The following is a 19,525-nucleotide window of genomic DNA, read 5'->3' on the forward strand; positions in this document are numbered from 1 at the left end:
TCTCCAGGGCAGTCCCCACTGCCTGGCTCAGTTTTGTCTCTGTGCTGACCCCCAAGACTGTAGTCCCTCTGATGGTGCCCCTCTCACCTAAGCCCTCCATGGCTCCCCAGTACCCTCAGTTCAAAGTGCAAAGTCTTTCTTCTCCTGACTTGAAAAGCCCCTTCCCAGTCTGACCATGCCCACTTTCTTCTGTTCCTTCTTCACAGATCTAATGTGTCTCCTGCTGATCCCTCCACATCTCAACCTTATGCTTCTGCCCTTGGAGATGCACCCACCCCCCACCTCCTCCAAGAAACCTTCCCTGATCTCCCTACACATTCATCTAGGCACTCGCCACTCTTAGCGCAGGCTTATCCCTCACCCCCACCCCAATGTCTGTCTCCTCCACTGCACTTGGGACCCCTCAGAACCAGGCGCAGAGCAGAAAACCCTGAAGGCCTCGGGAAATACATGCCAAATAAGGAAACTAGATCCTGAATCCTCCTGAGGCCCCAAGCCCAAGCCCTTTCATTCTCCATGACTCTCAGGGGAGGCCCTGACTGAACTGCCCTGGTGGGAAATTATGGGCCACTCTCCCCATGTCCAGAGCCATCCTCCTGAAAATGCCTGCTCTAAGGGTGCATCTGACCTGTTCCTCCAATACCAACCTATCTCTTCCTACCGCCACACTTAATATTCACACGCAGTGTGAACTTTGCTCTTCCACGCTGCACCCCGTCCTGGGCAGCCTCTTTGGGCCCCTGCTGTGACCTGTGCCCCTGGTTCTCTTAGACAGTGGGAGGCTCCCAAGGACACAGCTTCCTCCCTTCCCCACTGCTTCACAAGGGGTCAGGGACCCCCAGGCCTGCCCTGCTCAGCACCCCCTGTCATGGCTGTGTAAATACACTTTATTTTCCATCTTTCCCGCCTGGGCAACATGTGGAGTGTGAACAGGCAGTGTGCAAAATGGTGGTGGGCAGTGTGGGGGGCATGTGGGTGAGCCCCTGGGATGCCCACCCTGGTCCCCAGACTTTGTAACACTGAGTGGGCGACCGGGAAGGGGGGACTGAGCATGGACCCCCACCCCAGGAAGCGCCAGGGGGACTGTGATACTGTTCTAGGCTCCAGGAGCACCGAGGTCAGCCCCGGGGGTCATGAGGTCCCGGGGGGTCGGGTCTGGGGGCATCGTTGGACTTTGGCACCGTTCTTGGCTCTGACTCAGCAGAAACCACGGGACCACTGTGAGCAGGTGGGGGGGCACTCAGCCAGGAGGCCTCCTCCCCGGGACTGGAGGGTGGGGCTCAGAATACAGAGGAGGAAGGGAATTGGAGGCTGGGGACCCCCTGGAGAGGAGGCTAGCCTGCGTGGGGAGCCCCCCCACCCGTAACTGGCCAAGCTGGGGTGATGAGACTGCCATAGACGAAGAGGTGGGGCTCTGGGGAGGGGGCGGTCTCTTCACTTCCTTACAGCTGCTCTGGCCCCCAGGAAGCAGGGACAGATACTGCCAGGCCCTGGCTGGTTCCAGCTGGCCACTCACACCCTGGAAGCCCTGCACTCAGTAGGGGGGACTTTGGTTTCTGTTGCAGGGGCCACAATGCCTGCACCAGGCAGGGAAGCCTTTTCTGGCCATCTGTCTCCAGAGGCCAAGTGTCCCCAGGGCCTTCATGGGTGGTCAAGTCTGGCCTACAGGGGCACCATCCTCCTCAGGCCTGCCCCAGAGCCTGGGCCCTTCCCGGAAGGGCCCCTCTTGTCCCAGGAGGAGGCCGGCTAGGAGGGGGAGCTTCCGTTGGTGCAGTCCTGGGATCCTTGGGTCCTCCTGTCCCTGGATATTAAGAGGGGCAGACCTTCCAGGTAAATGGGCCGAGAAGGGAACGGACCAAGATGGGTAAACACTGCTGGGGAGGGTGGGCCTGCCAGCGCACTGTGAGGATCCCCAGCCTCCGGCCCTGCCCTCTGCGCCCGGCTGCGCACTGGGCCTGGCCCTCTGGGTGGGTGAAACCGCCAAGGGCGGGGAGTCTGTGAAGAGCTGGCACTGACGCAGGAGCGGGCTGGAGGCGCCCCCGCCCTCCGCCCCGGCTCCGAGCACGCGGGGCACGGCCTCAGTTGTCCAGGCCCTGGCTGTAGGGCGCGGCCAGCTCGTCGGCGTCGCTGTCAGAGCTGCCCTCACTGTCCTTGGCCGGCCGCTCCAGCCGGCGGAAGAAGCGCGCGTCGCGCGGCGACAGCGGGTAGAGCGCGTCCTGCAGCGCGGCGCCCACGCCCACGCCCAGCAGCTCCTCGTCGGACGACGGCAGCGAGTCCTCGTCCAGGTGCCGCGCCAGGCCCAGCCCGTCGAAGGCCAGCGGGTCCTCAAAGGGCGGCGGGCCCTTCAGCAGTCGCACCTGGGGCGGGGGGCTGGAGTGAGGTGGGACCTGCGCGCTGGAGGCGTGCATTGATGTCCCCACAGACGGAGTCAGGCCGCCGCCCCCCCCTCCTCTCCCGCTCCCCAAAACGCCGACGCCCGGCCCATCACTGGCCGCGGCCACTGGGGCTCTCACGCCCCTCCCGCGCTCACCTCGGCCTTCAGCTCCTCGATCTGGTCCTTGAGCTCGCGGATATACTGCGACGAGTCCGAGTGGTTCAGCTGGCCCTGGATGCGGCCCTCCTCTCTCTGAGGGCGGGCCGTGCCAGTCAGCCGGGGGTCCGGTCCCCGAGCCAGTCCGCGGCGCGCCCCCCCTCGCCTCACCGCTCACCTGGATCTCCAGCTCCGCGATGCGCTGCCGCATCTCGGCCACTGCCGCCATGCTGTCCGCCTCCCGCAGGCGCACGGCCATCACCTCCTCCTTGCTCTGGGGGCGGGGGTGGGGGAAAAGGGGTCAAGGGGCGCGGCAGGGCTTAGGGGATGGGGGGAGTGGGGGTGCGGGCACCTTGCACTCGGCCTCCGCCTGCTTGCGGCGGCTCTCGCTGAGCTGCGTCTGCAGCCCCTTGTTCTGCGCCGCCAGGTACTGCAGCTTCTCCTGCAGCGCCGCGCGCTCAGCCTCCACACGGTTCAGCAGGTTGCGGTGGATGTGGTCCTGGGGGCGGATGGGCAGGGGTCACGGCCTTGCCGAGGGCTTGACCCCGGGCGTCGGGTTCCCTCCCCTCCCCGGCCCGGCATCGGCCCACCTGCGTCTCGAGCTCCACCACGCGCTGCCGCAGCTCTCGACCCTCGGCCAGCGCCTGGGCCTCGCGCAGCCGCACGCTCATCAGCTCGTCCTGCAGCTCGCCCAGGACCAGCTTCCGCGGGGACTCCTTCCAGCGGCCACCGCGGGACAGGTGGGCCTGTGGGGAGAGGTCGGCGGTCTGCCTACGCCCGGGACCCCGAGGCCGCTTCAACCGCCTGGAAGGAGGCCGGCCTTCACCTGCCAGGTGTCCGAGAGCTCCTGCAGCTGCAGCTTCAGCTCCCGCGCCGAGGCCACCGCCTCACCCTCGCGAACCTTGAGCGCCTTCAGCTCCTCCTGAAGCCGAGCCACGTTGTTCTCGTCGGGCAGCGAGCTGTTCCTCTGCGGGGAGAGGAGCGCTCAGAGCTGCCCGCAGGCCTCACACCCCGGCCCCCTCTCCTCTGGGCTTCACCAGTGGCAGCCGGGCTGGGAGAGGGTGCCCCCTGGACGCCCGGATGCCCAGGGAAATTAGGAGGAGGTCCCAGGGGAGGAGACCCCACCCTCGCAGCCTGGGCTGGAAATCCTGGTCTGTAAAGCCGGCTGTAGTAACAGCACCTGCTCTCTCAGGGGGCTGGTCCAGGGCAACCCCCACACCACACGTGATTGTTATTAACACCAGGAGGGCAGCGAGGCCAGGTGCTCCTCACCTGGGAATCTGAGATCCTCGCCCTCCCGGCCCAGACCTGGCCCAACAGAAGCTGAGCAGATAGCAGGTTTGGGCACTGTCCCTGGGGACAGAGGGCCGGCCTAGGCGCTATCCTGGCCTCCCAAAGGCTCAGTGATGAGAGATTTGTGCTCCAGCCTCTTGGACCAAAAGCCAACTCGCTGCAGGAGGCTCTCGCTGCCCCTTGTCTGGGAGTTGGGTGGAGGGTGGTGGAACTTCTGGGCCCACATTTCCCTCTGATGTAGAGAGGAGAAAGGAAAGCCCAGTCTGGGTGGTGGGTCTGTTAGGGACTGTGAGGCCTATGGCCCTATGCAAGCCTGTGGCAGAGACACCCCACCTAGGAGGACACCCCCAAACTGCAGCTTGAAGCTGGGGGGCAGCGTGGCTTCCGCTAGTGGGTGAGTGCTGCCCTCTGGTGGCCAGGGCATTTCCCTTCTGGCGGCTCAGGGGAATTGAGACGATAACCAGGGTGGAAGGAACTGGGAAGGGACCAAGAGGCCTGGAACTCCCTGCAGGGCTGCAGGTGGGAGAAGGTGGCCCCTTGGGTGGTGGAGCTGTGGAGGGGAGCAGCCTTAATGGGCCTGCGACATCCCTTCCCCCTGAGCTCAGGGCCTGAGGGGGACATACACAGGCAGGATGGGCTGTCCAGGGGGCCCATGACGGCCACTGTGCTGCTGGTGGCCTGGTGTCTGGCATATGAGGCCAGGCGTGCCTCTCATGGAGTCGCGCTGGTGTGTATGTGTGTGTCTGTGTGTGTGTGTCTGTGTGCGTGCGTGTGTGCCTCCAGGGCTTGAGTGGTACATACCTTGCTGTGGAGACTATGGGGGAGGAGGTAGGGGAGGAGCTCTGACTCCAGGGCCCGGCCCTCAGGTCCCTGGGGCTGCCCCCCTTATCCTTGGCAAGGGCCTGGTTGTCACCTCCCAGGGGCACTCTCTCTGCCCCATCTCCAGGGTGCCCCCAGCGGCCGCCCAGTCACACCTTCTCCATGTCCAGAACCTTGTCCTGCATCTCCCGAAGGGCCCCCAGGGTCTCAGTCTCCCGAAGTCGTGACTGCTCCAGCTCTGTCTCCAGGTGGGCCACAAAGTCCTCGGTGAGGCGCGGGTTATCCTGGGGGCAGGCAGAGGGCTGTGCTGGGCGACAGGCTGCGGCTGGAGGTGGGCAGCTTTCCTGCTGGCCAGGTGAAGGCCCAGGCCTGGTCCCACCTCCTCCACCCCCAGGGCCAGGAGCGGGGCTTAGGTTTTGGGTGGAGAGGAGAGCAAGGAGAAAGCCCAGATCCCCTGGAGGGGCAGAACACCACGGGGGCCCTGATGCTTTGCTTTGGGGTCCTGGGGACACCACACATGGCCTCGGAGGCCCCCTGAGGGACACACCAATGCCTGGTTCACAGGATCATTGGGGTGAGTATGCCGAGCGAGTTCTCTGGGCGCTGCTTCCTGCTGTGTGGTCTGTGGCCTGACCACACCATGGGGGTTGTGAGGGGCAGATGGGGAAAGAGTTGGCTGAGACCACTTTCTTGGTCGGTGTCCAAGGGCTTCTCAGAGGTACCTGGGGGTCCCAGGGGTGATGGGGGCGCCATACAGAAGACCTCAACAGTGAGGGAGGAAGCCCCTGGGGTCGGAGCACAGCCTGCATCTTGCTGCCTGGGTGGCCTGCCAGGGCAGTTTTCTGGCAAGTTGCCCCAGCCACCCTGCTCCTCAGCTGCCCCACCCCCAACTTCCCCACTGACCAGGTCTTCTTTATGGGGCCCTCCTGCCTAACTGCACAGGTCTGCTTGCTACCCTTGACCACTGGGGGTCTCTGAAGTCCAGGGATGTGGGTGGCTCTCTCTCGGCCCAGATGGGCTCTGGGCCCCATGGCAGCTCTGCCCTGCTGCATCTCTTCCAGGGGCCCCACTGGCATCTCCCACACTCCCTCCCTGCCTCCCTCTGCCTTGCAGCAACCTCCCTGCTTCACCCAGCTCTGCAGCAGGCCTAAGGGTGGGAGCCCTGAGGGGGCAGGTGAATGTCTCTCCAATTGGCCTGACGGAGGGCACTGTGCCATGGGTAGGGTTGGCACAGCCTCAGCTTCCCCACTGGCCTGGCTGCTTCGGAGCCAGGTGGGGCTGCAGCACTTGAACTTGGGCCGGAGGTGGATGCGGACAAACAATAGTGAAGTTCTGCTCCTCTGTCCCCAGGAGCTGAGGATCAACACATAGGGAAGGGATTCTCCTCAGCCAATGACCATTCCTTCTCTTCACCATTTCTCAAGCACCCTGTGGTTTCTCCACATCAGGGACCCTCACCTCACTGCCAGGCCCGGCTGGTTCAGCTCTGGGGTGTGGGGAGCCGACAGTGCCCTTCCCTGCCCCTTGGGGCCTGTGCTCAGGCATACTTGCTGAGTTTGGAGGCCACAGCTGCCAGTGGGTTACCACATCAGGAAGGCCGCTGCTGGGTGTGGCTGGAGGAGAGTTCTGGAAGCCCTCTCTGGGAGAAGTGGACTCTGCCATGCTTCAGCTCATGGGCTCTCCACCACCCACCCGAGTTGATGACTCCACAACAGACTTGGGCTGCCCCCACCTCATCCCCAACCCATCAGCTCAGGCTGACGGGCACAGATCAGACCCTCTTGTGAGGGCAAGGTGTTGGGCACTGGAGGGGGTTATCCCCCCTCATCCCAGCTCCTACCATGCACGGCCGCCTACCCACCCCCTGAGGAAGCCCTGAAACTGAGCTCCCCTGCTGAGTGTATGATTAACCTCTCTATCCCCCAAAACTTTATTGCCTTTCCTGTGCCACCCTTCTCTTGAGCTTCAGAGAAAATGGGCGGCTGAAACCGAGCAGGATCCCATGGGCCCTCCTGGGTACAAAAGCTCTTCTGTGTCCCTGTTTCTTGTTTGTAGAAAAACGCTGTAGTCTCCAAGCCCTCCGCTGAGTTCCAGAAAGCAGCCTCAGGCAGTACATGATGAGGACCATAGAGTCCCAGCACACCTAGGTCCTCCTGAAGGAGTAGAGATAACTACTTGACATGGGTCTTTGAGTTATTCTGCAGAAACTAAGAGCCCCAGCCAGGTGGAGCATGGTGACTACACACTGACCACCAGCACCAGACCCCAGACTGGTTGTAGCCAGAGGGCTGATGATGACGGAGGTTCCCTAAACATCACCCTGTTTCCTCACCACCAGCCAATCAGAAGAAGCTGACCTAGGACCCTCTCCCCTGGCACTGTCTTAAAAAAAAACAACCCTGCCTAGGTGCTTCCCTGGGAGTCCAGTGGCTAAGACTCCACACTCCCAATGCAAGGGGCTCGGGTTTGATCCCTCGTTGAGGAACCAGATCCCACAGTCCACAACTAGGATTTCACACGCTGCAACTAGAGATTCCACGTGCTGCAGTGAAGACGGAAGGTCCCGAGTGCCACAACCATGACCTGATTCAGTCAGATAAATAGATGAAAACACTAAAAATCCCCTGCCGAAAAGCCGTCGGGGACTTTCTGGGTTCTTTTGAGCATGAGCTGCTCTTTCTCCTTGTTTGCAAAAGATGTTGTAGTTTCCTTCACCACAACCCGTGTTGGTAGCTCGTTTTGCTGCATGTCAGATGAGTGGACCTGGGTTTGGTTTGATAACAGCCCTTCAGACCCTGGGGAGACATCAAGGCTCCCCCAAGGACTCACAGCTCTATCAGGGGAGGGCGGGGTCCCTGCAGGGACAGCTGGTTCCCAGGTGCCCTTGTGTTGGGGGAGGGGGAGAGGCTGATTGTCTTGCCCTCAGTGTGGTAATGTGGTAGACCGGACGCCCCACTGTGGGGTGGGAAACGGAAACCACAGGATCCCCCTGGGTATGAGGCTGGGGGCGACTCTGGGTCCCCTGTCCCCCAGGAAGGAACAGGAGGGCCAGGGGCTGAGGCAGGGCTGATTGCGGCCAGATGCCCTAGAGCTCTGTAGGCAGCCAGGCACAGGACGTGGCCTGGCCCTGGGCCCTGCCCACTGGCCTGGTACCTGCTGCTCCTGCAGCTGCCGGATGGTGCTCTGCGCCTTCTGCAGGTCTTCGGCCGCCGAGCTGCACTGCTGCCGCACCACAGCCAGTTCCCGCTTGATGACGTAGTTCTCCTCCGCCTCCTGTGCGCGTGTCACCTGCCCCTGAGGACAGTGAGGACGGGGTGCCGTGACTCTCTGCTCACATCCCTGGCTCTGCCTGGGGCCCACCTGGGGGGAGGCCCAGAGAGGGTGGAGGCGGGGTGGGAGGAGGAGGACCTCCCACACTCAGAGCCTGGGATGGGGTGCCCCATGGGGCCTGGGGATGTGGAGTGGGGGCAGACAGGAACAGGAACCAGGAGGAACCTGGAGGAACAGACCCACCCGGGACCTAGGCTCTGGCTTGCAGCCTCTGTCCCGGGTGAGGAGAAATAAGTCCTTGTCCACAGGGTGGACAGCACAGCAGAGACCAGGCTCTGCTGGGGATGACGGGGATCTGGGGACATCCAAGGGCCCGGAAGCTCAGGATGGGCTCCTGGGGGCCAGGATGGGGGGTACACCTCTCCCCCAACCTTCTTCAGTCCTGGGTCCCCAGACTTCCACCTGCCCAAGACTAAGACTCCTTAGCCTCATCCCCTCAACCCCCAATGTAGGCCCCCCCATTCCAGGCTCAGAGCCACCAGGTGGTGAGGCAGAAGCTTCCAGAGAAAGCCATTCAAGATGAGGCAGCAGCAGAAGCAGGCGAGTAAGAGAAGAGGACAGGCCTTGCAGGCTGGAGCAGAGAAGAGCGTGAGGGGCCATAAGGGGTAGGGGAGTGTGTGTGTGTCTGTGTGTGTGTGTGTGTTGGGATGGCTCAGCCGTGCACACCCCACCCAGGGCCTGTTGTTGATGTAGCCTCAGGGTCCCCACCCTTATCCCTACCAGTGTCCCCTGGAGGGAGGAAACCTGTGCATTGCGTGCACACTCACAGGCGCCCACAGGCACCAGGCCTTCACACACATGCCCCCTCCCCCAGAGGGAAGTCTCTGTCTCCTGGAGAAGCGGTCCCCAGCCGCCCCCATGCACAGCGCCAAGTCTGCCCCTCCCGCCTCCTCCCCCGAGGGATGGCAGCGGCCAGGGCAGAGGCGTCTGGTGGTCATGTGTGGGCACCGGGAAGAAGTGGGAGAGGGAGAGGAAAAGCTACAGTACCTGTATTAACCTATCAGCCAGAGCAGCGCTCTCCTACCCGGCGGAGGGGTTCCGAGCAACAGGGGGAGGAGGCAGAGCGGAAGGCGCGGGGACAGGAGAGGGGAGACAGACAAGAACCACATGTCACTAACGCAGTGGGCTATCTCTAGAAGCAGGAGAGAGGAGTGAGACCGGAGAACCAGAGAACCAGCAGGAGAGGGCCGGGAGGAAGACCAAAGCCAGAGCGAGCTCCGTCCTGGAGGAGTCTGTGTGTGAGTGGTGGTGGTGGGGGGCAGGGTCACCCATGGGAACTGCAGGGCTGGGGCCTCGTGTGAGGAGGGTTGTGGGGGGGAGCCCTGGGCCCCGTGAGTGCAGTTTTAATTTGGAGGCAGAACAAGACTCAAGGCTTCGGGGCAAGAACAAATTCCACCTGTGGTCAGTAGTGGGTCAAGCGAGACTGAGCGGGGAGCTGGAAGTTGAGAGTCCCCTTCTCTACTCCCATATTTAAAAACAGGTTGGGGGCAAGCGTCAAGGCTATGGCACCCCCTCCATGGTGCATGGCCACCCTCTTCTCTTCCTTTCTTTAGTCAGAGCAGCCCAAACCCAGGCAGCCCGGGAGGGCACCAGACCCAAATGGATTTCTGTGTTGCAGTTAATGGAGTTATAACTCAGTCCCCCTTCAGGCAAAGCTTCCCCTTGGTCCCCAGTTTACACAGCAGCCCAAGTCTCAGGGAAACACATGGTGGGGGCCGTGGGATTTATGCCACGGGGTTTAGGGTGGGGTCGCGCCTGGGGTGGGAGACTGGCTGGCCGGCCCTCTGGCTGCTAGGTCCTGCTCAGGACTGGGAGGGTTTGGTGCCACAGGCTGGCAGCTGCACCTCTCACCTTCTCCAGGGTCTCGATCCTCTGCTTCAGGAGCCGGTTCTCCGTCCGAAGCCTCTGTAGTTGGGGGGAAGAGGGGAGAGTGCGTCAGAGCCCTGTGTCCTGCTCCTGTGCGCCTTGGGGCCAGGCCATCTTCAGGCAGGAGGGCACCAGCATCTAATGGTCCAAGCTGGTGATTCCAGAAAACAGTCAAGGCCAATTCCCATTTGGAATGGCCCACTAGGTATTAAAAAAAAAATCTTGGTTCAGGAAAACCAATGTGATGGCTTGGGTGGATATGCACTGTGTGAGGGGGTATGGAGGGGGCAGTCAGCACCCGTGTCCTCCTGTGGAGTCAACTTGGGCCTGTCAAGGGCAGAGCCTTCTGTGTTTTGGAGAAAGCTGCTGGCAGACAGTCCCCGCCCCTCATGGCTTGGATTTGAGCCCCAAGGCTTAGAGGACAGACTTGGAGTCTAGGTCCAAGAAAGGAAAGGGGTCTTGCGGAACGTGCGTGTTGTTGATGACTACATTTCTGCGTCCCTTTGAGAACCAGCTGCGCCCGACAGTTTTCACCGTCCCCCCCCAACCCCCACTAATTTTTGAGGCAGTCTTCCTTCCTTCTGCCTTTCATGCTGTGCTGGTGGTTTTGGTGGGGTACTCGTGGTTTTAGGTTTCCCCACAGCCTTCTGGGAAGCAGGGCAGGTTGACATCCGCCTCACCCCTAGTTTCTACTCTGGGCGCTTAAAGCAGTGGGTACAGAAATCGTTTCCATCAACGGGTCAGCGAGAGTCCTGCTTCCCTGTGTATCACATAGGACATTCTTCCGGGAAGAAGGTGATGGAAACATGCAGAACACACCCAGGAAGCAGCTATGGTCAGAGAGGATCACAGACTTGATTGATGGGCGCTGACTCATCTCAAGAGAAACTGAGTTGAAGGCAAGTAGGGTCTTGCCGGAGGCTCCTGGCTTGCTGGAGTCAGAGCTGTTGCAGGCCCGGGTCTCTGTCCGTCATGGGGATCCAGAACCAGAGTCCTGATCCTTGACCCCTGGCTGGTTCTGTCTACTTTCTGGCCTCAATGCATGGACAGCCAAGCTCAGCCATCCTTGGAGGAGCTGGGTGTGCTGACCAACACCTCGCCTTGCTCCTCTTCCTCCCAGGGGAAAACCAGATAGGGTGTGAACAAGGCCTGTGGGGGCCTACGTACTAACCACAGTACTGAAAAAATTTTGTTCTGTACTTTTGATACTTTGATATCCTGCCACCTTGCTAATCCCAGAGATACTGCTGCTCCTAGGACTAGTTAATTCCTAGGGAGAGCAGACAGCATGCCTGCTGGTCTGCCTTCTACACACTAACCGGTCACACCCCTGCCTACCTCCCTTACCTCTCACACACCAAACCATTATTTCCCATGCCCTCAATTGTCCCAGGACAGGTGGTGACCACTCCTGTAGCCCAGAGCCCTGGAAATTATTTAAATCAGCCAATCTTGACTCTCTTGAACCTGCCTATGCACCCTCTTGAACCCTCACCCACCCCTTCCCATGAAAATCCCAGCAAGGGCTCTGGCTGAGGCTTTTCTCCTGCCCTGCCCTGATGCTTCCCCATGTGACCCTGCACACACAGCAGAGGTGTGCCCCTCTGGGAACTGTGAGTAACAAACTGTCCTTCTAAAGGCAGTTGTGTTTGTCACCTCACTGTACTTGATGAAAACAAATCCCAGGTTTGCTTTAAAACAGGCAAAAGGTGAAAGGGCACAGGGCAGGGACAAGGGAGAAGGCATCTGTCCTGCCCTGCCCTTGGGGGTGCTCAGGCTTGTCTTGCGGGAAATTTCCAGGCTGGGCATGTGTTCTGAGGGTCTGCTGCATCACTCCCTACTGCTGAGCCCTCCTGGCCACCAGGTGAGAGCAGGCCCTTGTCTGCATGAGCAAGACACATGTACATGTTTGGACTGGCGCATCAGTAATGCTGCCATTCCTGAGAAAGGGAGATGCTTAAAACTTCAGGACACAAAACTGTTTCTCAGAAAACCTACCAACAGGGCCAGGACAATAAGGTCCTCTTTCCCCACTCAAATATGGGCAGCAGGTGACCTGGATTATAATCTACGTTCTGTTTCTGTCTTTCGAGAGGAAGTTGGGATGATGGTGGTGGTTCATAATAATAATTTGAACAGGAGAGCAAGTGTCATCCCCATTTTGCAGAAGGGGACACTGAGGCTCAGAGAGGTGCATTCACATTCCTGGCAGGTCACCCAGCTGGTTTGTAGTAGAGCTGAGATTTGAACTCTGGCCTGTGGGACTCCAGGCCCAGGCACTGTGGGACTCTGTCCCTGAAGAAGACAGAGCCAGCCTGTGTTGGGGTTTGCGTCTGTGTCTGTCCCCCACCCCCACTGGACTGGGGGCCCTCAGTCTCTGCCGTGATTGGCACATAATAGGTGCCTGCTAGATGCCTATGGAGAGATAACCAAGATCACATCTGGAGGGTTGAAAGCAGAGGGAAGGAGATGGAAGGAAGTCTGTGTGTAGAGGTTCTGCATGCCCAGGAAAGCCCCTCTGATACTGTGATCTACCAGGAATATATATTTGGTCTTCATCTCTGGTCCTGGCACAGCACTCCTAAAACCCTGGGAATTTTCTTAGAAAGGAATCAAGGTGTCACTTGTTATGTTAATGAGGTGACTTTTGGAAATCCCACAGGTCACCTAAGCATGGGGCTGGTAGCCAGGTGACCAGATCCTGTGATGAGAGGGTTGGAACTTTCTGCCTGACCTCAGGGAAGGGAGAGGGCTTGGAGTTGAGTCTCCGTGCACAGGGAACTGTCCACCTGTTAAATTGTGTCCCCAGTTCAGGGGGTGGGGGTGGCTCTTGCTCTCATGTGGCCTGGTGGTGAGTGAAAGGGCAGCTGGGCCAAGGGATCACCCCTTGAGGCCATGGGACACCCTGGTGTGTGGCCCATGCTGGGTGGGGCCACCATCATCAAGGGGGCTCCTGGGGCATCCTGCCCCAGCCCAGCCCATCTCCACCTGAACTCACCTTGATCTCAATCTGCTCCTCCATCTCCTTGCTCTTCATGGCCGCATACTCCTTCTCCAGCCTGCAGAAAGAGGGGAGGGCCGATGTGCTCACTGTCCCACCCCCAGGGACCCCCTTACTGCCTGCACCCTGGATGCCCGCTACTGACCTCTTCATCTTCTTGGGGTTGTACTTGACCTGGTAAGCCTTGAGGATCAGCTTATCTGGACAGCTGTCGAACTGATGGGGGATCACCCTCTGGAAGTACTGTGGGGACATGGGTGGGTCACTGACATGTTGGCCCTGACCACCTGGGACCACCCAAGCCCGTGGGAGGCCCTGCTTTCCTGGAGGAGGGGCCTGGGCATGCCAGAAGTGTCAGCCAGAGCCCGTTGGCCTGGGGCCTTGCATGGCCTGGCCCCCTGTGGGTGCTTCATCAGTGTATGTGGATCGAGCGAGCGAGTATGAGAAGCAGGAATCGTGAGAAGGAGCTGCCTGTGGCCAGGACTTCTGTCTGCAGGAGAAGCAGGCTTCAGGAGCTTCTGAGGGGGAAGGCCAGGGTGGGGTCTGAGAAGAGAGGCCTTCATGGGAGGTGCAGGGGGAGCCATGCCGCTGACCCAGGGCAGTGAAAAGAGATGGAAGAGGTTGAAGGATCAGGGTGGCAGGGAGGAAGCCGAAAGAAGGAGCCCTTGGGGACCTGCCTGCTCGCCCAGGGCCCCTTGCCCTCCACGCAGAGTTTAAGCGCATGCTGCTGGTGGACATAGCTTTCTGCGGCTCGGGACTGGGCTGGCTCGGCTCTGCAGCCCAGCTGGCCCCCACTGGCAGCTGCGGACAATGGGTGCCTGTGTTCGTGAACACAACTGTGGCCTTTGTGCATTCTTCCCCAAACTACCAGCTGGAGAACGCTGGGAGGGGGCAGGGGCCTACATGATGGGGACATGGCGGTGAGAAGCAGGCCAGCCTCTTCTCCACAGACAGGGCAGCTGGCCGGGGCAGGCAAGGGGAGGGTCAGCCCTAGACCCTCACTCCCTCCTGGGCCCTCACCTGGCCTGGTTGCTGGGGCTGAAACCACACCTAAGGGCTCCAGGTGTCGCTAGTATTACTTTTTATCACATTAGGCTCTAGGGGACCTGGAGCTGGGGGCAGGTAAAGGGGGGTGAACTTCCGGGCTTGGCATTCCTCTCCCCCCTGCTGCCAGGCTGCTGGCCCTGGCCCAAGTCTGGCAGAGCTGGGGGCTCCTCAGGGCCCCCCCTGCCCTTCAGGGAGATCTTGGGGGGCAGAGATGATAGGAAAGGATCAGGGCACTCAGGAAGTCCAGGGTCTCCCCATCTTTCAGGAAGGGTTCACTTGCCCAGGTGCCCCTGCTGGGGGCAAACCCACCACCCTGGACCCCTGCCCACCTGGGACATCCCCTCCATGTCCAGCTGTATCAGCTCCGTCTGGTTCACCTGCAGCAGGGCGAGGCCCACCCGGAAGATGATCTCCAGGCCCTGCAAAGGCAGCGGGGGCAGTGCATCTCTGGTTTTGCTCTCCTGGGGGCCTCTGAGCCCTCCCTGAGCCCTGGGATCATTTCCAGTGGGGACCTGAGTCACTCCATCCAGAGCGCCCAGGAGAGGAAGGGGTCCTCACCTCATACATGAAGATGTCAAAGACACGGGTGGCGACGGGCAGTGGGAAGGTGGTGAGGAAGAGCGTGAGGAACCAGGACGAGGCATACATGGACGTGTGGAAGCTCTGGGAGCGGAAGTGGGTGTTCAGGTCCGGGAGCTGCTCCTGGGGTCGGGGAGGAGGCCAGGCACCATGAGGAGGGCGCTGGGCACAGCAGTCCACACCCTTAGGTTCCCTCTACCCGGAAGTGCCTGCATCTTCAGGGAGCCTTCCCTGACTTGCCCTTGCAGCCCCCCTGTCATGCTGTCCCTGGGTGGGGCAGAAGCACCCCAGAGCTCTGAGCAGCATGAGGGGGGACCCAGGCAGGGATAGCAGGAGGCCCAGCTGTCTGGGGATCCTCACCACCACCCCCAACAATGCTTTGCGTTTTGTGCCCAGAAATGCTTAAGGGATGTCTGACTGGCCTGAACTTTAGACGGCTGGAAAGTGACAGAAACTGGGGAAACTGAGGCTGGAGAAGATGTTAGGAGCTCCTAGTGGTCCTTCACTGGGAGAACGGACCCTTGGCTGTCCCCTGGCCTGCTCTGGGCCTCCTCCGGACTCAGGGACTCTCTGGTGGTGGCCAGCTACTTTGCCACGGGAGCTCTCGGCTCCTTCTCTGTGGCCTTGGGCCACCTGCTGGCTGGCATTTCCAGTCCCCTTGACCAATAGCACCTCCTGGTCCTCCAGGCCTGAGGAGGGGGCTTTTACAACCAGACGCATCCTGCCCACTGGTGCAGAGTCATACAGCCCCACCTGTAACCGGCTTCTGGAGCAGGCTGGAGTGTGTGTGTGTGTGTGTGTGTACACCGGTGCTGTCTGCCAGCCAGGAGCAGGCCCTGCGGGGGCTGCTATTTATAAACAGAGGTGGCTACGGCTCTAGTAATCAGCAAAGGCAGGCAGACAACACTTTCCCCCTTCCACCACACTGGGGAGCAGATAGAAAGGGACGGTGTGGGGATGTGTCTGAGGCAGGCCAACCCCTCCATCCTGGGCTGAATGACTCTGGGAACCCTGAGTTCTGAGAAGCCCCCACTGTTAAGGACTGGCCCCTGTCTGGCCCCTGAAGCATCCTTCAGGCAGTGCTCCACGGCCCCTTGGGAAGTAGGACCCCTTTCTGCCCTGGAACGTCTGGGTGGGTTCTCAGGCCTGGAATTTTCAGTTGAAGAGACCCCCTGGGAGGGCCACGGTCAGCACCCGTGAGTGCGGGCTGCAGGGTGTCGGGGGTGGAGTGCGTAGGCATGGCCACCTGGACCTGCTCACCTGTAGCATGTATTCAAACTGATAGATGCAGAGCCCCAGCTCAGCCATGCTGGGCTTGAAGAGCTCCCGTAGGCGGTACTCCTGCATCAGCCGCACGAACACACAGAAGGCCTCCTCCTCAGGCATCTGGGGGCGGGGTGTGTCTGTGAGTGGGGGTGGCATGGGAGGGGGTGCCCGCTGCTCTTCTCCTGACTTTGCTTGTTTCTGCTCTGTTTACTTTGACTGAACACAGATGGTGCCGGGCTGCCTGGACCTCCAAGGCAAACCTCTGGTCAATATCGTCCCCCTGTTTCACTGATGGGAAGCGTCTAGAGGCTGAAGTTGCGAGCCCAAGGCCGCCTGGCAAGAAACGGTGGAGCTGGGACTTGAACCCTAGAGCCCATGGTGGAGGCAGCCTCTCGTCCAGTCCTCACCATTCTCCCCTCCTGAGCCTGCTGGAGCCTCCAGAGGAAACCCCCAGCCCCATAAACACCACACTGGCTGAACCAAGTCTCCCGTCTGGGTTCCCCATCTGACCCTGGGAGGTGACCGAGCAGGATGGGACAGTGGCCAGGACCAGCGGCCAGCCTTCTGTGCTTGATCGGGAGACTGTCCGAGGTCACAGGCAGGTGGAGGAGGCTCTGACCCCAGGCCTACACTGCTGGAGGGAACACTTGCTTCTGTCCACCTCCAGGAGACTGACAGAGCAGGCTGGGCTGCCCCAGGCCACCTACCTGCATGAGCAGCAGGCCCACGATGAAGGCGCTGCCCTGGCAGTAGCCCACCTCCCGGTCCACCAGTGAGTAGGCCTGAATGGGAACACACAGGAGTCAGGGCGGGCTCCCACCGGCCGGCGACCACGGCGCACCTCTCCAGGGCCGGGGCTCACCTTCATGACATTGAAGAGGACCTCCTGGCCTAGGCTGTCCTGGCCCTTGAAGAACTCGTGCTCGGGGTAGGTGCGGGCGATGTCCCTGCGGATGAGCTTCTCGCAGGGGGATGACATCTTGAGCAGCTCTGAGTACTGATTCTTGACAGGCATGTCTGTGGCACTGCACAGGAGCTGCCAGACGATGGCCCGGAAGTGGTGCGGGATGCCCTTGCGGATCAGCTCCTGGAGACCGGTCAAAGGGGGAGCGGAAGACTGGGCTGGGCCCAGTCCCAGAGTTGCCTTCCCACGGCCGCCCAGCCGGGCCTCGGAGACGGGGCCTGTTCACGCCTCCTCGGAGGCCCAGAGAGCCTGGCTAAGCCGCCTCATGGCACAGAGTGCCACAGTGCTCCAGCATGTCACGGAGCGCACAGGTAGGAAGCAGGCAGGGGAGTCTGGGACGCCAGCCCCGCCCACTCTCCCTCCTCCCCTCCCTCCGCCTGGCACACCTCCAGCCCTGGACCTCGCCCACCCCTGGCCACCGACCAGCCTGCCCCGGCCCCACAGTCCCTAACCTTCAGCAGCTTCTCCTTCCGGCGTCGCCACTCCTCCCACTCGTTGGCGATCCGGCCCCACAGAATCCACGTGTCCTCCTCCAGGTGGCTCAGGTTGGAGGAGGCTGAGGAGCTGGACACCAGCGAGGAGCCACTGTTCCGCCGGGAGCCATTCATGGAGCGCATGGACTTGGAGTCGGCCTCCAGTAGCCTAGGCAGGCAAGCAGTGGGTGGGGGGTGGCGGCAGGTACTTCCAGCCCCTCCTCCCTGGGGTCTTAGTTGTTCTTCCTGCATGGCACCTGCTGTGTGATCTTGGCTGGTGCCCTAACCTCTCTGAGCCCTGGTTTTGATCCTGGGTCCCTGGAGAGGCTGCCATGCATGTGTCCCACTTTGTGCCCTGGGGTGAGAAGCTTGGGGATCAGCTCATTTAGTCCCGAGGGGCAGGCTTTGTTAAGATGTGTTTGCAGATGAGGTACAGAGAGGGTGAGGCCCACAAGAGGCTGCATTAAGTAGCTGTTTCTGATGTTCTGACGTCTGGGGCCTCCCTGACCCTGGGGGGACAGCCCTTCCCAGGCTGAGCAGAAATGGTTATAGACTCGCTTGTCAGTGCACCTATCATATGCAAAGCAACCAATCCAGAGTCCACAAACCAACCACCTCTAGCACTCAGGGCCACTGTCCTCTGCCCTAACTACCCAGGGCCGGATACTAGACTAATAGGCCCAGACCCTGTGCCCCAGCTTGCCGAAGTTACTCAGACTAGCCAGTCCTAACCCTGACTACACTGCCTCACCACTCCTGGCGGAAACCACAATAAAGGCTCTAACTTACATTTTTCTCACTCCCTTTGCCTCCTGACTGATTCTGGTGCATCCCTGGGTGGCCCTGCAGGGTGCGTGGTGTGCTGTGCCCCTCCTCTTGGAATCTGTGAGTAACAGCCTTTTTTTTTTTTTGGCCTTACCACATGGCATGCAGGATCTTAGTTCCCCAACCAGGGATTGAACCCATGCCCCCTGCAGTGGAAGCTCAGGATTCTAAATACTGATCAGGGAAGTCCCCAGACTTCCCGGGGTTATCTCCTGCTCTGCTGGCCTCAACTTCCTGGAATAATAATAAAACCCACACTTTAAAACAGGGGCTGAGTCAGAGGAGAAGGTTGGGAAGGGCCAGTTCCAGAGTCAGAAGCTTTACTCTTCAACAAAGGCTTGAAAGTGCAGGCGGGGCTCACTGGGCCCCGATCCCATGATCTCCTTATCTGAATGGGAGAACATCTGTTGGGAGGTGATGGGAAATGCTCTTGCCTAGCCTCTGCGGGAGTGTTACTTGGCCTAGGGCTATGAGTGCAGGGGGCACCCAGGAGCTTCTGTTTGGGGCCCAGGCTGTACCCTGGGGCCCCACCTCGTCTCCCGGGGCCCAACTCACCGGTTCTGCTCTTCAAGCTTGGCCAGCAGCTCTAGCTCATCAGGGCTGAGGTTCTCGGAGTCGGAGGTGGGGGAGCAGGTGGGGGCTGACAGGGCCTCCTGGGATGAGGAGTCGGGGCTCAGAGTGGGGCTCGCCATGGCGGTCAGGCTCCTCAGCTGTGAGCAAGGTCAGGTCACAGCACTGTCTGGGGACCAGAGACACACGTGGTCAGCACTGGGAAGGGTGCCCGCCCTGTCCTGCTGGCTCTGGACCGGTGAGCCTGCTGCTCACCTGAGATACCTGCTCACCCCAGGCTTCCCACCTCGGGTCTGTCCACTTGGTCACCCCTTGTCCCCAGGCACCCCAGTCCAGTTGCTGGCTCCTTCTGCTCTGGGTGCTGGCCTAGGATCCCCACTTTTATGGTCCAGACACCAGCGAGGAGTCAGGAGGGCCACAGCCAGGGCCTGTGCTATTCTGCTCTCCCTGGGCATGGACACCAACTCTCAGCGGACACCCCTGAGTCTTCAGCAGGGCCAGGGGCCAAGGCTGATTGCTACTCAGGGCCCCTGCCAGGACCTGCAGACGTCCCTGCTCTGGTGGCTGTTCTAGTCAGCCTTGGTCCCTGTCCCCAGCTGTGGTCTGACCTGAGAGCCCTGCCTCAGCATCCGACCTGCCCTGTCTCATCAACCAGAGTGGGCTGCTGGCACAGCCAGAAGCAATTATTCTCTATTGTTAATTGTCTGGTGCTGCCAATGGCCGGAAGAGCCAACTCCTCTTGGGCTGGGAAGCCAGGGGCACATCCAAGTGCTGGGAATCTGTGCTCTGGTGGCCGCAGAGCAAGAGGCACAGGCTCTGGTCGGTGTCCTGATCTTGGCCTGCCATGTGCCGGGTTGGTGCTGGCCCATCTCTGCCGTTCCTCCTGCAGAGGGTCTGATCCCACTCTCCTGGGAGCTTCAGGGACACTGGCATCTCCCCTTGGCCAGCCCCAGGAGAGGTGG

At 60.7% G+C, this 19,525-nt stretch overlaps 1 protein-coding gene across 2 annotated transcripts in view; it reads right to left on the reverse strand.

Moving 5' to 3' along the window:
• Positions 1–869: 869 nt before the first annotated feature.
• EVI5L (ecotropic viral integration site 5 like) overlaps positions 870–19,525 on the reverse strand; it is a 32,321-nt gene continuing 13,665 nt past the window's right edge. The window contains exons 2-20 of one of the 2 annotated variants that reach the window (XM_055430230.2): positions 18,549–18,732; positions 17,148–17,337; positions 16,594–16,818; positions 16,439–16,513; positions 15,726–15,851; positions 14,445–14,588; positions 14,216–14,305; positions 12,985–13,082; positions 12,837–12,897; positions 9,824–9,877; positions 8,960–8,992; positions 7,796–7,936; positions 4,798–4,926; positions 3,357–3,497; positions 3,121–3,276; positions 2,883–3,029; positions 2,709–2,804; positions 2,531–2,626; positions 870–2,357 (exon numbers count right to left, since the gene is read on the reverse strand). In XM_055430230.2, the coding sequence (XP_055286205.1) occupies positions 2,079–2,357; positions 2,531–2,626; positions 2,709–2,804; positions 2,883–3,029; positions 3,121–3,276; positions 3,357–3,497; positions 4,798–4,926; positions 7,796–7,936; positions 8,960–8,992; positions 9,824–9,877; positions 12,837–12,897; positions 12,985–13,082; positions 14,216–14,305; positions 14,445–14,588; positions 15,726–15,851; positions 16,439–16,513; positions 16,594–16,818; positions 17,148–17,337; positions 18,549–18,685 (2,418 nt within the window). In that variant the 5' untranslated portion in view covers positions 18,686–18,732 and the 3' untranslated portion in view covers positions 870–2,078. The remainder of the gene's footprint in view (positions 2,358–2,530; positions 2,627–2,708; positions 2,805–2,882; positions 3,030–3,120; positions 3,277–3,356; positions 3,498–4,797; positions 4,927–7,795; positions 7,937–8,959; positions 8,993–9,823; positions 9,878–12,836; positions 12,898–12,984; positions 13,083–14,215; positions 14,306–14,444; positions 14,589–15,725; positions 15,852–16,438; positions 16,514–16,593; positions 16,819–17,147; positions 17,338–18,548; positions 18,733–19,525) is intronic. The other variant, XM_055430231.2, reaches the window with a different exon arrangement.

This window comes from Moschus berezovskii, chromosome 8, assembly GCF_049115385.1.
Source record: "Moschus berezovskii isolate FMDL1 chromosome 8, NW_MosBer_1.0, whole genome shotgun sequence".
NCBI lineage: Eukaryota > Metazoa > Chordata > Mammalia > Artiodactyla > Moschidae > Moschus > Moschus berezovskii.